This window comes from Palaemon carinicauda, chromosome 30 (assembly GCF_036898095.1).
Source record: "Palaemon carinicauda isolate YSFRI2023 chromosome 30, ASM3689809v2, whole genome shotgun sequence".
NCBI classification, from domain to species: domain Eukaryota; kingdom Metazoa; phylum Arthropoda; class Malacostraca; order Decapoda; family Palaemonidae; genus Palaemon; species Palaemon carinicauda.
This window is the reverse complement of record NC_090754.1, coordinates 86,924,309-86,942,349: the sequence shown is the minus strand read 5'-3', so window position 1 is coordinate 86,942,349 and position 18,041 is coordinate 86,924,309. Positions and strand designations below refer to the sequence as shown.

The window sequence follows — 18,041 nt, the reverse complement described above, 5'->3', positions numbered from 1 at the left end:
TCTTTCAAGAAGTTTTTATTCACAGTGCAAGAAGCCTGAAAGCATTTGACAACCTTTACTGCCCACTACCTGCATGAGTATATCTGCAAGTTCTTAGATTCCATCACCCTTTGATCTGTTGTAGCTGCTCGAAAGGTTGTTTTGTAAGCCCAGTTTCCTCACAGGACAAGTAGCATCTCATTTTAATAAGCGGTCGCGATGCAAGTCCAAGAAGGAAAGGAAAGAATGTCTGGCCGTTTTTTCCTTCTTCCCTTCTCTTGTGGTACAGCAGTTGTGCTGTTATGGAGCTGGACTGATTGATGCAGGAAATTTACACAACGGAGTCCCTTTTCTTTACAAAATGTTTTGTAGTGATGCATCTCCGCCATCCTTCTATTCAAGGGGAAGAACAGATAGACTGCATGTACACCCGTTTCTCATTTAATTCCCATACTTTCAGATATTTATATCCTTTAAGGATATAGATTCTTTAGTGACCATCTACCAGTCCCTGGTAAAAACTGCCTAACACTTCCAACATCTTCACGCTTAGGTAGTTTTCATGACTTGCGCTCCTATACAGGACCAAAATACTGTACTGTACATTGAAATTTCTTGGATCAGTAAACTAGCCAGTTTGTTTATAGGGACATCAACCCTTGTAAGGACGAGTCTCCTATTTAATGTCGAAGGTTTTTTATTCAATTTTGTACTTTTCCTAACCATACAAATCTGAGACCTTCAAGTTACACTGCCCGTCTGAATCACCCTACAAGACCTAGTTCAAAGGTCAAAGTGAATGTAACGCTACCTGTTGGATGGTTAGGGCCTACCCACCATCCGGCAACCAGCTGTGTTTACCTCATTAGAAAGCTTAACAACCATTCCAGGTTCACTGAAGTCACTCATGTTAGGTCTTAGATTTGTATGGTTAGGAAGAATACAAATTGATTTAAAAAAAGTGTGATATTGTATATATCTTTGTGTCAGAGATTTTTTCGTATATTCTATACAGCGATTACAGTAATTTCAAATTAAAAGGAAATAAAATTGAGATGAATTTCTCCCCTGATTTTGTAAATGAATAGGTAAGCTACATTACATAATGTATAACTATAATAATACTTGCCAATGAAAGTATTTCAATACAGTATTTAGTAAATTGCTTTTATATTTTCTTTGCATAGATATCTGACGCTGGTGGAAGCCATGCAACCTGATTGGTATGAGTCCCTTAATGATGCTGACACTGACAAAGAGTCATCCAAAAAGAGGATTACAAAGAGTATTGCAATATCTTCCTCTCTACTGGACCAGTGCATAGAAGGGCATAAAAATTCATCGGTATTGGTTTCTAAAGTTTTGGTTTATACTGTTTATAAATTTAGAACTTAAGTAAAAATTGTTGTTTTAGAAGGATCTATAATTACTAAGAGAGGTAATGTGGTAACAAGAATACATTTAGCATGAAGTTAAACAAAGATTTTAACAATGGTATTTTCTGCAGACTTTTGAGCATTATTCAATTACTACTGTACAATGAATCTTACCTTGTTGTCATCGTGCTAATATCATTAAAGCTACTGCTTCTTCACTTCTAAATAAAAAAAAAGAAAGACTATCTCTTTCTTCCGCCCCTATATTTCCTTCTCTTATGATGCTTAACCATTCCAATAGATTTAGTTCTTAGAGAATATTAAAGAAATGATACTGTGGTTGCCAAGAATGTGCTATAATCATTGTCGCTAGCACTGGACAGCCCAGTCTTTCTAGGTTACCTGATTTTCATATTCTAAAGGCTTCTGGTAATTTGATAGCAGCATTTTTAAGAAGATTAGTAAGGTTTGTTTTTCTTGTTTTAAGATAATTTTTATGAGCCAAATGGCTCCAAAAATCTTATGAAAGAATATGTCAAGTTATTATCTAAAAGAGTACTTTATAGAGAGTCAAAATGTAATACTGTAGAAAGGAAGTAAATTGCGGAAAGTTTCGGATCATCTTCGGCTAGTTGATGTTGGTAACAAAATAGAGATTAATGTTCAAATGGTCAGTGTGTAGTTCAATGTTAGGAATGAGATTGATTGGATTAAATTCAGCTGTCTGCCTTTATAGAATATTTTATCATTTTTATGAATCCATAAGATTACTTGGTCCTTTGCTTTATAATAACCATCCCTACCACCACCTTCGATGTCCTGGTCTTCTGATAGAGAGCTCGAGTTATGGGCATAATTATATAATTCTATTATTTCTCTTGAAAGAATTACTCCAGAAGGCCATTTTTCTGATAGCATTATCCTATGGAGCAAGACTTAGTGAGCTTTTAGCACTATTGTACGTAGAGAACAGGAGTTTATCACCGTCACTCTTTTCCGTCTCCTGATTCTGACTCTGGATCTCATATTTTTTGGCCAAATTTAAAAGCCTCTTCCGAGGTTGGATCCTCTTCATATCACATCTTTATAATCTGAGCATTATAGTCTGTCTAGTGTCTACCCTGCAATTATATATGCAAAGATCCATGTCTACAGAAGGTAATCTGTTGCAAAATAATCTGATCAACAAATCTCCTTTACAGGAGCTATCCATACTCTAATGACTTCCCTCATCAATAATTCTCTGCATCCCTAAAAGCCCACGATATGAGAAGGATTGCTTCCTTATTGGCATTTTTTTGCTAATCTATGCAATTTATGGACATCCAGAGCTTTATGTGTTGGTCTGGTCATTGGGTGTATATAAGGAATGCCTGACAAAACCCCCACCCGACAAAACCACCACCGACGAAACCCCCACTGACAAAACCTCCACCCAACATAACCCCCACCCGACAAAACCCCCACATGACAAAAACACCACCCGACAAAAACTAAATTTGCTAAATTTTAGTTATAGTCGGTCATTGTTTTTATTTGTTTACCTATTTATGAAAATTTTTGGCATAATGGCAGCTTAAACTATTTTAAAAATGCATATTCAGGATCTGTATCAAACAAAAGTTGATTTTTAAATGCTTTACTAAAAACAAAAGGTATCAAAATTAACAGTTTTAAAAGTGTTTATTAAAAAAGATAAGATTACACAACCCTTTAAGAGCCTTTTGTTCAGAGATAAAGATATCTATTCAGAGCTTCAATTACAGTCCAAATTGTGGGGTGACTGTAACCCCCAAGGTATTTGAAAGAATTATTCCATGTTTCACATAGATTATTTGTACGGTCTTCACCATTAACAGTTGCTTCATACACACACAATTTTTCAGGTGAAAATAATTGTGGGATTTGTCGTGATCGACGATTTGTACCTGTCACATAAACAGAATCAAAATATTCCAAAAGAGGTTCAAGATGGGTTGGGCAATTCAATTTAAGGAAATTTATGCCATCTATAATTTTATCAGCTGACAGAAAGCTAGTCCATCAATCATTCCACAAAAATGCCTTGTAGATTCATCTTGTTTGTAAACAATGCTTAGTCCTAAGCTTTGTACTTTCCTCCATATATTCTGTGCCAGATGATAAAAGTATGTTTTAATATGAATATGAGCTACTAATATATTTTCAATTGCATTTAAGAGAGATTTTTCAAAGTCTGACATCGTAGTAACAGGATTCATATATAACCCTAGTTCCTCTCCCTTTTCCAAAATTTTCGTAAGAAATTCTTGAGAGATTTTCTGTAAGCAGTAGTTTAATGGTTAATAGGTACTTAGCAAATTTTTTGTCAGGTGGGGGTTTTGTCTGTGGGGATTTTGTCGGGTGGGGGTTTTGTCGGTTCCCCATTTATAAGAGACTTTCTGAAACAAATCCAAGTGGTTTAATGTGTGCGTGGTACTCGGTTAGTTTGCAGCACTTACGAGGGGAAACTTAGTAGAAGAGGGGCCCAATCAATTGGATACCTAAGCAGAGGCACCATGACAGGCATTTAGATCCTTTCCCAGTGATCTTCTCTTATGAGGCGAGTGTCTGGCTTAGTATATTTTTCTTCTCACCCTTATACGCATGAATTGGATGTTGGGTTGATTGTAAATGAAGTGTCCATTTGATCCAAATAGCCCTCTAACCCCCAAAACCTATTTTTAGAAGATACTGTGTGGTCCCCATGACCCTTCATCCTACCTACTGTAGACTAATGTAGGGCAGGAAATATGAGTACAGTATTACTTTGAATAGAAAAAAGGGCAATTGTGTGTAAACTAAGCTCTGAGGTGTTATTTCTCCAGTATTAGTATTGGTTCTCTGTGATGTGTTATTGGTTGTCAAACAAATTTCAGCATTAGAGGTGCTGTGATGTGATCAATAGAGCCTGGACCCTTGGGTTTCCCGTATACAGTAATACCTTGAGATACAAGTTTAATGCGTTCTGGGACCAAGCTCGAGTGTTAATTTGCTCGTATCTCAGATTAATTTTTCCCATATAAAATAACTAAAAAAAAAATTAATCTGTTCCCACCCTTCATGAAAAATTCCCTAAAAACAGTATATTACAGTGGAAAAGCATGTTTTTAATTGTTCTAATTCACATTTTACGCTCACAGAATAACAAATACCCATGTACTGGTTATGATGCTCAATAAAATGTAACATTATTATGGAGTTCTTACCTTCGAGACAGATGGTAGCGGCTAACGGCGGTGTTTGAGGAGGAGGAGGAGGGAGACAGGACGGGGAACTGGGGAGCGAGAGACTTGACGGCAACACGTTCGGTACACAACACTTTAGTAACACTACGTAACATAACCTTAACTTTAAATTTAACTTAAATGAAATTAACTTACTGTACACACACTTAAAAATAAAATGTTAATTTTACGTTACACTAAACTTAATTCTAATTTTGTTTTCATTTTCATTTTTTTACTTTTCTTCTTCTTCCAGCTTGGCTCTTTTTGCCTCGCTTTCACCTCGACTTTTTGATGGCCACTTTAAAAGGAACCTATTTAGGGATGTTTGCTTTTATCTCCCCTTCAAAATGTTGCGAAAATGACGCTCGAAAGTGTCGTCACAATAGGGTAACACACGACCACACGCCAACTTGTCCGGGTGCCTTTTTTCCATAAACTTGGAAAACTTCTGCCACTTCACTAACATGCCTTTGATTTCTGTCGTAGAAAGGCGGCCCTTGTCTTCCACCTCCTCCTCGCTACTGAGCTCGTGCAACACCTCCGAATGTTGCATCTCCTGGAGCTCTATCAATTCCTGTGTCATGAGCTCCACCTGATGCTACTCGACAAGGTCGTTCACGTCTGCCTCGTCTACCTCCAGCCCCATGGACTTTCCAAGAGATACGATTTCATCCATCGCAATAGGTTCTGGGTCATCAGGGTCTGTCGTATCGAACCCTTCAAAGTCTCTCATCGACAGAAGCTGGCCACATTCTCTCAGAAGTGAAGGCGGTAACCTACCCAGCACATTAATTGGCGAACCAGTAGGCCAACTGGATTTTAAAGAAGAGAGAGATGTCATCACAGCGAGGTTCTCCAGTCAGGTAGGAAACGACGCTGCTCTCTCCATCAGGAACTCACTTATCATGAACAAGATGATTCTCTTCTGGCAGAAGGACGTCGAGGACACTGTCGACTAATGGGGTAAGAAGAATCATGTGTTGCTGATTCAGAGTAGTGACCTTCAAGGGCCATGTCCTTGCCAGATCATCTGCTGAATTAAGAGTTCTTGTGACACCCTGCCCTGCATTGTCAATAATTTTTAAGCAATGGACGATATTGAAATGTTCCTTCCAAAATTCACGAAGGGTGAAATTGGTATTGTCTGTGACATTGAAGCATTTCTTAAACAAATGCTTCGTGTACAGTTTTTTAAAGTTGGAAATTACTAGTTAGTCCATGGGCTGGAGAAGTGGCGTGGTGTTGGGCGGGAGATAAAGGACGTTGATGAAAATGAACTCATCAAGAATGTCCTCTTTGAGACCAGGAGGGTGACCAGGGGCATTGTCGAGGACCAGGAGACATTTCATTGGCAGGTTTTTCTTGGCCAAATATTTTTTGACTGCCGGACCAAAGCACAGATTAACCCGTTCTGTAAAGAAATGCTGTGTAACCCAACCCTTATCATAAAGCATACCACATCACTTGCAGTTTTTCTTTCAAGATCCTTTGGCTCTTGAAAGCACGTGGGTTTTCTGAGTGGTACACCTCCAGTGGCTTGACCTTACAGTCACCGCTGGCATTGGCACACAAGGCTAGAGTTAACCGGTCCTTCATGGGTTTATGGCCCGGTAGTCTCTTCTCTGCCGTGATGAATGGCCTCCTGGGCATCTTCTTCCACTTGTTGGGGGATGTATCCTTGTTCTGCAATAACTGAGGCAAAGGTTTTGAGTCAGAACTTGCTGCTTCCCCATGCCTCACAACAGAGTGTATCCCAGTCCGTTTTTTTAAATTATCTAACCAGCCACGACTGGCTTTGAAGGTTTCTTCTGGCGTCGAAGTCTCCCCTCTCTCAGCTGCTTGGTTTCCTTTCAATTCATCGTAGATTCTGCTGGCCTTTTCACAGATGATAGTCTTGGTCACGTTATCTCTCGCCAACTGTTTCTCCTTTATCCATATTAAAAGAAGCCTCTCCATTTCGTCATGGATATCACTGCACAGTTTGGAAAGGATGGTTACTCCTTTGGAAGACTTGGTGCTCTTTATAGCATCCTTCTGCTTGAGGATGGTACATATTGTTGATGTACTCCTCTCATATTGGCGAGCCAGCTCAGTCACTCTTACACCACTCTAATGTTTTTCGATTATTTCATGCTTCATCTCGATTGTCTTCATACACTTTTTCTTTTCATTACCCTTGTTTGCACTCGCCTGCTTTGTACTCATTGCTTATTCACTGAATTCTGCACTGATTAACGCAAAAAACACGTAAAAAACCAAACACTACGGCCGATGCTTGGAGATAAACTTTACGTAACGGTGATCTGACGGGAAAGACCGAGCGATGCTGTCCTGGTGAGAAGCCTCTTACACACTCGGCCACCTGGCGGCCGCATAGGGAACTGCCTCGTATCTAAAAATTTTTCTTGTATCTCAGGACAAAAATTTGCTTGAAACTTTCCTTGTATCTCAAATTTCTCCTATGTTCGGACACTCGTATCTCAAGGTATTGCTGTACAGTAAACACTAAGTCTATGCTTTACACATTGCTAAAATAACCCTGTAATAAGGTAGACATTATTCCTTTGGTATTTTAAATCACATTGGATTCCCCCTTCAAGCCTTTTAACAGGAAATTCCAGGGGGACCAAACAGACCTCTTCAAAAATAGGTTTATCCTTGTTCAAATCCCAATTTTTGTATGCTTTTGTACAGTTTTAATATAATACTAAATAAAAAAAAATTGTCTTCACGGTAGGTAAAGAAAGGAAAGTTACAAGACATTTCATAATCAAGACAAACATAAGGTGAAATAATATATCAAGTTGATTTTAGTGTAACTTAACTTTAGAATTAGTTTTTATCTTGTCTCCCACACATACCCACCTCCAAAAGTGTGTGGTTATCAGCATAATGAAAACCTCATAATTATAGTAAGAAAATTTTTTTCAATAGTTACCTCCTTCTTCCTTACTTTTATCGATGTTAAGAGATATTTTCAGGTACTTACATATCTAAAGTGACCTCTAGTGTATAAAGTTCCTGGTATCCAAGCTACCAGTGGTTAGTATTTCTCCGATAACTCCATCAATTGGGATGGCTAGACACTACAAGGAAGGGGATATAGGGGAGGGAGAGGGAAATCTTTTTTTTTTTTATCTAGAGGTTGAATGATATTAGCAGGACTAATATTTGGTTTCTTTCACTATTGTGTTTAAACCTTTTGCCCTACATAATAAAGAGCAAGTGTCCGGCTTGCAAGTGAACAAAGTGCGCTGTCATGCAAAACATAAGTTCTTATCTATTTTATTTATTAGAGAAATATAACTATACTCCAAGTCATCATAAACAACATGCTTTGGAAGAAATCGACCTCATTATGATATATGTACTGATGGTTGTGCTACAGTATCCACAGATAAAACAAGTCCGCTCTCATTACCTAGTGAAGTATTAGTATTTACATCTGAACTATCCATGATTTTAATAGCTATTGACATCATTAAAACTATTCAAAGTAAGGTGAATCGTAAGTTTGTAATTTATTCCAGTTAATGACAAAATTACAAATTCAAGAGCACCTTATCAAATTTTATTTCCAAGAGGTAAATATTGAAATATGCTGGATTCAGGCCCATGTTGAGTCGTTGGTAATGATAAACCAGATGCTGCTGCTAAATCAGCACTAGATCTACCACAACATGGCATTAAGCTACCCAATAAGGATAACATAATCTTCATAAAGTATTTTAATGTGATAAAATGGCAAATTATAGGGTATAATGAATCTGAAAATAAATTAAAATAAATAAAACCAACTGTTTCTCAGTAGGTATCATCAGACCAGAAAGATTAAAGGAAGGTAGTAATTTTATCAAGATTGCATATTGGTCATATGAAATTGACCTATAAATTTTCAATGTGCACATATGAAGCAGTTCTTAGGTGCAGGGAATGTGACAAATTCAACTATCATCATCATCATCACCTCCTCAGTCTATTGACATAAAGGGCCTCGGTTAGATTTCGTCAGTCATCTCTATCTTGAGCATTTAAATCAATACTACAGTACTTCATTCATCATCTACTTCATGCATCATAGTCCTCAGCCATTTAGGCCTGGGTATTCCAACTCTCCTAGTGCTTTGTGGAGCTCAGTTAAACGTTTTATGAACTAATCTCTCTTGGGGAGTGCGAAGAGCATGCCCAAACCATCTCCATCTACCCCTCGCCATGATTTCATTGACATATGGCACTCGGTTTATCTCTTATTGTTTCATTTCTAATCCTGTCCTACCATTTAACACCCAATATTCTTTGAGGGCTTTGTTCTCAAATCTACAAAATCTGTTGAATATTGTTACATTGTAGTACCATGACTTATGTTCATACAGGAACACTGATTTCTGATTTTTATATGTAATTTCAGGTGATCTGATTTCCAAATTTTACTTAACCTACCCATGGTCTGATTTTCTTTTTTTGATCTTTCATTAAACTCCAATTTTTTGGTGACTAAAGGTTTAAAAGCTAAAGATATTTATGATCTAGTAAGAAAAGTTTGTCCTGATTTTCTGTTTAAAGACTTTAAAGTATTTTAAGAAGCCAAGGTTCTATAGATAAGATTTAAATTTATATTCATCACAGATTTCTATCTCATAATTAAATTTTATCTCTTATGTTTACTATATGTTTCTTTTATTTGATAGATTTAATAAACAATTTTTTCATACCGGCTCTATAAGAGTTGAGTTTGCCTCATTGGGCTGGCAAATCTCCTCTTTTTTATTATAATAATGCTCAAGAAAAATAATTTTCTTCATTGACAGGAATTGCAAAAAGCAGTGCTGTTTGCTCCTTTACTTGGGGGACACAGTGAATTGGACCGAAGACGGTGGGCCAAGGAAGTTGCAGAAAGACTATCAGGGGGTATTGAGGGATTTTCATTACTAGGTATTCACACAAATGGACTCACAGCAGAGAATATTGAACCTGAAGTGGCATCATGCTTAGCAAGATCTTCCCTTGTAAGTTTTACTTTTAAAAATATGATTGTTTTTATTTCATATAATTTATTGTTTTTGGAGATCAAGCTATAGTGGGTTTGAGGCACTATGGACTAGAATTAAACACGCTTCAACTTATTTTCTACTTTATTCAACACTGTACAGGTACATTCAAGCACGGTCATTCAGTTGTAATAACACTCTTATACCTTCAATGATACTTCTCAAACCTAATCTTATTATCCAGTTTTATACAACTTACAGCTACCTAAATCAATGAAGCTAATTAATGTTAACAATCCTCAATCCAATGAACCTAACACTAAAACAAAATAAACATCATAACCACACAGTATTGTAGAGTATTACACAGGTAAATTTGACTCTGAACATAAATATTTTACATCATAATGGTCAACACACTAATGGAGGACTGCAATTTTAAATTCATCAACTGTGTATGCTTCTTTACATATACTGCTGTAACACCCAGCAGAATGGCCAATAAAAATATCTGCACAAATGTGATTTGGCTGTCAAATTCTTTTTAATTATTCACCTCAAGCTGGTCTGTCTCGGGTGTAACCTTTCCTACAAAAGCAACTGAAGTTTCCCAATTACTAGAGCACCCACCATACCTTCTTCATACCAAGCAACACTGGGGTCACAAAACCAGGGAAATGTAAGGAAAGTTACCCACATCATTGGTTGAGCTCAACATTTTTGAAAAATAGGACAAATGTAGAAAAAAAGGCAAATGGGAGGCATAAAAACAACAAATAAAAACTATAACAAAGCACTTTTGTTTAAAGTAGTGACCAATGCTCATTTGGAATGAGAGGAAAGCAAAGGAAGAATTCTTTCACTCCCGTTGGAGAGGAATGTCGGTGTTAACACCCCAAGAGTCATATGAGATTTATTCATAGATTTATAGTAATGATTTGTTTTACTTTTCTGCCAGTCTCACATAACAAAAAAAACATAAATACTGTTAAAATATAACCTATTTGTCTTAATTTTAAGACAATATCTTGTTTCATAACCATGATAGACATGTTTTAGAAGTGTAGAAAGGTAAAATAATAGAAAACCAACACTACACTGTCTTTTCATTGAGTTGATGACTACTACTTCCTTATATGATAAATATTGATGATGATAAAATTAGTGTTGCTGTTGCTGATGCCATTGTGTATGACTGCGGACCAATCCTAGAACCACAGACTCTATCGCACATCTGGCAGGTGCAGTTGTGGTTGAGTGTGAGGACTCCCATAGGATGATTTTGTGTTTGTTCCATACATTGCTACCATGCAAGGATTCTTTCATCTTCTGGTCTAGTTACTCCCGTACTGCACAACGAATGCCACTGTGGTCTATTGGAAGGACTTCAAGATCTTCTGGATTAATGTTGCTTTATTTCTTTTTATTTGACCCCCAGGGTTTTGATGTGCATTAAGGAACTGTCCGTAAAAGACATGATGAGGGAGGCGGTGTTCGGACATGCGTATGATATGTTCAGTCCATCTCAACTGTCTTTCTGCTAGTGTGGCCTCTATGCTGATTGATTTGGCACCTTGCACTATTTCTGTATGCTGGAATTTATCTCTCCATATTTTTCCAGTGATGCATTGTAAGTACCTAACATGGAAGACTTCCATAGGTTTTACAGTAATACCTTGAGAAACGAGCTTAATGCGTTCCGGGACCCAGACTCGTATGTCAATTTGTTCGTATCTCAGTTCAATTTTTTCCATATAAAATAAATAAGAAAAAATTAATCCGTTCCCACCCCCTGAAAAAACACCTAAAAACAGTATATTATAGTGGAAAAACATGTTTTTAATTGTTCTAATTCACATTCTACGCTCACAGGGAGGTGAGGAAGAGAACTTGGAGAGAAACTTGATGGCAACACGTTCGGTACGCAACACTTTTGTAACACTATGTAACATAACTTAAGTTTTAAATTTAACTTAAATGAAATTAGCTTACTGTACACACACTTAAAAATAAATGTTAATCTTAAGTTACACTAAACTCAATTCTAATTTTGTTTTCATTTAATTTTTTTTACTTTTCTTCTTCCGGCTTGGTTCTTTTTCACTTGCTTTCACGTTCACTCTTTTCCGGCATTTTTAAAAGGAACCTATCTAGGGATGTTTGCTTTTGTCTCCCCTTCAAAATGTTACAAAAATGACATACGCAAGTGTCGTCACAAAAGGCTAACGCATGACCACACGCCAACTTGTCGTTGTGCCTCTTTTCCATAAAATTAGAAAACTCCTGCCACTTCACTAACAAGTCTTTGATTTCCGTCGTTTAAGGGCGGCCCTCGTCTTCCACCTCCTCCTCGCTACTGAGCTCCTGCAACACCTCCAAATGTTGCATCTTTTGCAGCTCGATCAAGTCCTGTGTCGGGAGCTCTTCCTAATGCTCCTCGACAAGGTCTTTCACGTCTGTCTCGTCTAGCTCCAGCCCCACAGACTTTCCAAGAGACACGATTTCATCCACCACACTAGGTTCCGGGTCATCAGGGTCTGTCGTATCGAGCCCTTCAAAGTCCCTCTCAGCGACGGAAGCTGGCCACAATTTCTTCCATGCTGAATTAAGAGTTCTTCGTGTGACACCCTGCTATGCATCGTCAATCATTTTTAAGTAATGGACGATATTGAAATGTTCCCTCCAAAATTCACGAAGGGTGAAATTGGTGTTGTCTGTGACATCGAAGCATTTCTTGAACAAATGCTTCGTGTACAGATTTTTAAAGTTGGAAATTACTTGTTGGTCAATGGGCTGTAGGAGTGGCGTGGTGTTGGGCGAGAGATAAAGGACCTTAATGAACCTGTACTCATCAAGAATGTCCTCTTCGAGACCAGGAGGGTGACCATGGGCATAGTCAAGGACCAGGAGACATTTCATTGGCAGGTTTTCCTTGGCCAAATATTTTTTGACTGCCAGACCAAAGCACAGATTAACCCATTCTGTAAAGAAATGCCGCATAATCCAAGTCTTAGCATAAAGCGCGCCACATCACTTGCAGTTTTTCTTTCAAGATCCTTTGGCTCTTGAGAGCACGTGGGTTTTCTGAGTGGTACACCAGCAGTGGCCTGACGTTACAGTCACCGCTGGCAAAGGCACACCAGGCTAGAGTTAACCGGCCCTTCAGGGGTTTATAGCCCTGTAGTCTCTTCTCCGTTGCCGTGATGAATGTCCTCCTGGGCATCTTTTTTCACTTGTTTGGGGATGTATCCTTGTTCTGCAATAACTGAGGCAAAGGTTGTGACGAAGTCCGCCACGGCTTTCGAGTCGGAATTTGCTGCTTCCGTATTCCTCACAACCAAGTGTATCCCAGTCCGTTTTTTTGAATTATCTAACCAGCCACGACTGGCTTTGAAGGTTTCCTCTGGCGTTGAAGTCTCCCCTCTCTCAGCTGCTTGGTTTCCTTTCAAGTCATCGTAGATTCTGCTGGCCTTTTCACAGATGATAACCTCGGTCACGTTATCTCTCGCCAATTGTTTCTCCTTTATCCATATTAAAAGAAGCCTTTCCATTTTGTCATGGATATCACTGTGTAGCTTGGAAAGGATGTTTACTACTTTGGAAGGCTTGGTGCTCTTTATAGTATCCTTCTTCGTGAGGATGGTACATATTGTTGATGTACTCCTCTCATATTGGCGAGCCAGCTCAGTCACTTACACCACATGTTTTTCGATTATTATTTCATGCTTTATCTCGATTGTCATCATACGCTTTTTCTTTTCACTACCCTTGTTTGCACTCGCTTTGCTTATTCACTTAATTCTTTACTGATTAACGCAAAAAACACGTAAAAAATGCAAACACTGCAGCCGATGCTCGGAGATAACATTATGCGATGGAGATCCGACGGGAAAAAGTGAGTGATGCTGTCTTAGTGAGAAGCCTCTCGCACACTCAGCCACCTAGCGGCCGCTTAGGGAATCGTCTCGTATCCTCGTATCTCAAATTTTTCTTGTGTCGGGACAAATATTTGGTTGAAATTTTCCTGGTATCTCAAATTTCTCGTATGTTGGGACACTCTTATCTCAAGGTATTACTGTATATGGCGACAGTAGACAGGCCAGGATTCTGCACCATATAGTAGGGTGGAAGAGGCATACAGCTGCATAGACTGAATCTTTAGTATCTATTTTTAGTGTGTTGTTATCCAATACTCTGGATCGAAAGCATCCAAAGGATGCTGATGCTTGATAGATTCTGGATATGACTTCTTCATCTATTTTGTGCCTGATGGCGAGCACATTGGCAAGATAAGTGAAACTTTCGACATGTTTGACATTTCCTCCGTTAATTTGGAATATTAAAGGCTGTTCATTATTATTTCGCTGAGCAATCACTTCTGTTTTAGCAACATTTATTTTGTCCCATTGCTTGATAGATGGAGGAGACTTTGATGGAGAGCCTCAAGTGGGTGGGCTAGGAGAACGCAGTCATTAGTGTATTGGAGATTTAGGTGTGCTATTGTGGTTTTTGTTTCTGTCTGAAGACACCCAAGGTTAAAAAGACTACCATCCAACCAAAATTTAATTTTCACACCGTCATCAGGATGTTGAACTTGATGGCCGAGAAGAGCGACTACTGTGAGAAAGATGTTGAAGATGACAGGAGCCAGATGCGTCCTTTTTTCACTCCGACTTTGACCTTGAAGGGCTCAGATTTGCTGCAGTAATTTTTCACTTGAGCCTACATATCGACATGCAGATCCTTCAGGATGTTGATGAATTTGGGTGGGACACCAAATTTGGAGAGAGCGTTTCACAAAAGTTCACGATTAACAGTGTCGAAAGCTTTGGTCAAGTCAATGAAAGCAATATATAGATTGCAGTTTTGCTCATGACATTTATCTTGGTTGACAGTTGATAAAAATCATATCGCAAATCTTCCGAATCCCACGAAAGCCATATGTTGTGATTGGGGAATTATGGTCTCTGATAACAGTCTTGTTAGTGTTGAGACCATAATCCTAGCTAGAATGTTACCAGCAACAATGGGAGCTGTGCCTCGATAATTTTCACATTGATAGATCACCTTTCTTTTTGTAGATTGTAATTATATCAGGGTCTCGTAATTTTTTTGGGATTTTTTTTTTCAAGAGTCCAGACAGACAACATTAGGTTATGGAGGCACTGATGTAGTAGGTATCCTCCCTTCCTGAAAAGTTCAGTGGCATAGCCATCTCATCCATGGCTTTTGTTATTTTTCAGGGCTTTGATGGCTTCATTAGTTTCAGTAAAAGGTTGTCTGGTCATCAAGAGCCATTACTGGAGGTAGTTTTGGGATGACATCCATGATGGTGGGTTCCGTAGGGTTTCTTTGATTAAGAAGGCCTCTGAAGTGTTGGGCCCAACGGTCAAGAATTTCTTATCTTTCAGAAGTATTCCTTCAGATTACCGCAGAAGTGTTACATTGCGTTTTATCAGTCCATAAATGGATTTAAGCTCATTGTAGAAACTGTGTTGGTTGTTTCTATTTGAAAGAAGCGAGCAAGCCACCTGTTGTTTTCCATGCTACATAGTGCGGTCCGAGTTTCAGTTCTAAGGTGTTGATATGTAGTCTTTAGTGAAAAGGACCTGGGGTTTGAGAGACAAGCATTATGTGCTCTGTTTTCATTTTTGATAAGATCATCTATGTCTTCTGCATTTTCATTAAACCAGTCCTTGTGGTGATGTGTGGAGAATCCCAGTGTTTCTTCTGCCGAGTAATGAATTAGTACTTTTAGGTATGACCATTCACTATCGATATCTGTATTGTTGCCAGGCTCAATAGGTGAAAGGCAAGATATATTATCTGCAGTTGAACTTTGAGAATTTTCCCTTGTACCAATGATCATGAATGGGAGGTAAATCAGTTGTTGTTTGCGGATGATACTGTACTGGTTGCAGACTTGGAAGAGAAGCTTGGTCGATTAGTGACAGAATTTGGAAGGGTAAGTGAGAGAAGGAAGTTGAGAGTTAATGTGGGTAAGAGTAAGGTTATGAGATGCACGAGAAGGGAGGGTGGTGCGAGGTTGAATGTTATGTTGAATGGAGAGTTAACTTGAAGTAGATCAGTTTAAGTACTTGAGGTCTGTTGTTGCAGCTAATTGTGGAGTGGAAGCAGATGTACATCAGAGAGTGAATGAAGGATGCAAAGTGTTGGGGGCAGTGAGGGGAGTGGTAAAAAATAGAGGGTTGGGCATGAATGTAAAGAGAGTTCTATATGAGAAAGTGATTGTACCAACTGTTATGTATGGATTGGAATTGTGGGGGAACGAAAGTGACGGAAAGACAGAAATTGAATGTGTTTGAGATGAAGTGTCTGAGGAGTATGGCTGGTGTATCTCGAGTAGGTAGTGTTAGAAACGAAGTAGTGAGGGTGAGAACGGGTGTAAGAAATTCTTTAGCAGCTAGAGTGGTTTGACTGCTTTAATGGCTGCCTACTGCTTGATGATCGTCGAGATTGTAGACATATTCCGGCCATATGATTTAGCCAGATCACTCACATGCACACCGCGCTCATGTTTTTCTATAATTTCTTGCTTCATTTCTAATGAAAGCATTGCCTTCTTCCTTTTCTCACCACGATTAATACCTGTACCGAAACCAAGCTTCTTAGAACCCATGATTATACATAAAATAAAAAAAATGAAACGTGAAAAAAGGAAGATAATAAGCACTGTTAATAACGAACCGAACACAGTACAACCACATGATGTGCACGAGAACAGAGAACTGACCGACGCGACGCTCACTGGCGCCCCTCCGACGTGCTGCCGTCTACCGGCATAAACAAGAAACTACGACCGTGTATGGTCTACATCTAATGTTGGAACATGACGTCGGGTGTCGAGACGAGAATTCAATCGAATTTTACTTCGGATGTTGGAACGATCACATGTAAAGAGGTTCCACTGTATATGACTGTTTTGGCATGAAGCTAGCAGCTAATAAATTTTGAACCAGTTTCAAGATGTGGACAAGTGGGGATTGCCAGACCGTCCCATCTGAGTGATTATTTCAATGAAGGGACTCAGAGAAGTGGCTGAGAGGAAATTTTCTTAAAAGGACTTGGGTTTGTAAAACTGAGGAAAAAAATTGGATTTACAAAACTAAAATCTATTTTTTCAATATTAAACTTAGCCGGTGATTATATAAGCTGCAGCTCTGCTGCCCGACAGAAAAACTCTACGTTCAAAATACGCCAGCGATCGCTATGCAGGTAGGGGGTGTACATCAACAGCGCCATCTGTCGAGCAGGTACTCAGTACTCAATGTAAACACAGAACCAATTTTCTCTCTGTCGTGCCACCGGCAAGACCTACTAAATTCGCTATTGCTTACTGGATTGGTTTTCACATATTTTGGTGAAGTACACATTTCTAGTTTTGAGCTTTCGCTATGCAGGTGTTTTATCTTCATCTCAAAACTTGAACTCGTTTTGGATAGATTTAATTATGGTGACAAGGAGAGTATGGACTCTCTTTCACTTTTAAATGGCCGACCCTTCCCTTAGACGGAAGTGTGTTTAGGTTTTTAGTAATTTTGCTTAACACGTTATAGATCTATATATTTTATATCTCTCCGCCTTTATTAGGCCTCTTCGATTAACTTTCCATTTATTATAAACATATAGAAATAAATTTTTATGTTTTGTTTATATGCGACCTTTCCTGATAGTAGGCGGTCCTTACTTGGAACCGAAGTTAATCAACGTTGAGCCCGTTATATTGTATTTAGCCTTTAAAGAATTTAAAACTTTTTAAAATTTAATGTTTTATGAAAGAATTTCTTTGATAGTCTTCGTACTGTTTTCAAAGATGAACTAACGTTTAGTTTTTTAGACTACGCAGTTGTTGACGTTCAGGACGTTCAACATGCGCTCTATCGTTACGATAGAGAGAGAGTGTATCACGGTTTCACTTTGCAGTAAGAGTAAATCGATTCTGACGTTTTGTTCATTCTTTCTTAGCTTAAATGTTTTAAATTCTAAATTAAAGGAACTTTTTATTTGGAAAACCTTTCAGTTTTTTCCTTTAGTCAAATAACATGTTTTTTTGACGATATATAATTGGGCTCTTCTCTTAGGTGCGAAATCAAGAGAGAAAGAGAGAGAGAGATAGAGACGGAGGGAGAGAGAGGAGAGAAAACGTTCCGTTCAAGCGGGTAACGTTTTTCTCGAGTTGCTCTCGTCCCTAGTCGCTGTACGGGGAGGAAGGATAAAACGTTTTTAGTTTTTTATTCTCGTCCCCAGGCTATGTGCGGTGAGAGATTGAAAACGTAGTTATATGAACTAGTGTTTAGTCTCTTTCCCAGCCACTGATTTTTTCATCTTAAAATATGTTTTCTGTTTTTTGCTGGTATTAATGAGCTTGCATTATACGACTGATTTCGCAATTACTACCTTTTAATGAAGGGTAGAATTGCGTGTTTCAG

The 18,041-nt window shown here is 38.5% G+C and overlaps 1 protein-coding gene across 3 annotated transcripts in view; it reads left to right on the top strand.

Moving 5' to 3' along the window:
- LOC137623340 (queuine tRNA-ribosyltransferase accessory subunit 2) overlaps window positions 1-18,041 on the top strand; it is a 257,642-nt gene that overhangs the window by 213,353 nt on the left and 26,248 nt on the right. For all 3 annotated transcript variants that reach the window (XM_068354153.1, XM_068354152.1, XM_068354151.1), the window contains exons 5-6: window positions 1,167-1,323; window positions 9,412-9,609. In XM_068354153.1, the coding sequence (XP_068210254.1) occupies window positions 1,167-1,323; window positions 9,412-9,609 (355 nt within the window). The remainder of the gene's footprint in view (window positions 1-1,166; window positions 1,324-9,411; window positions 9,610-18,041) is intronic.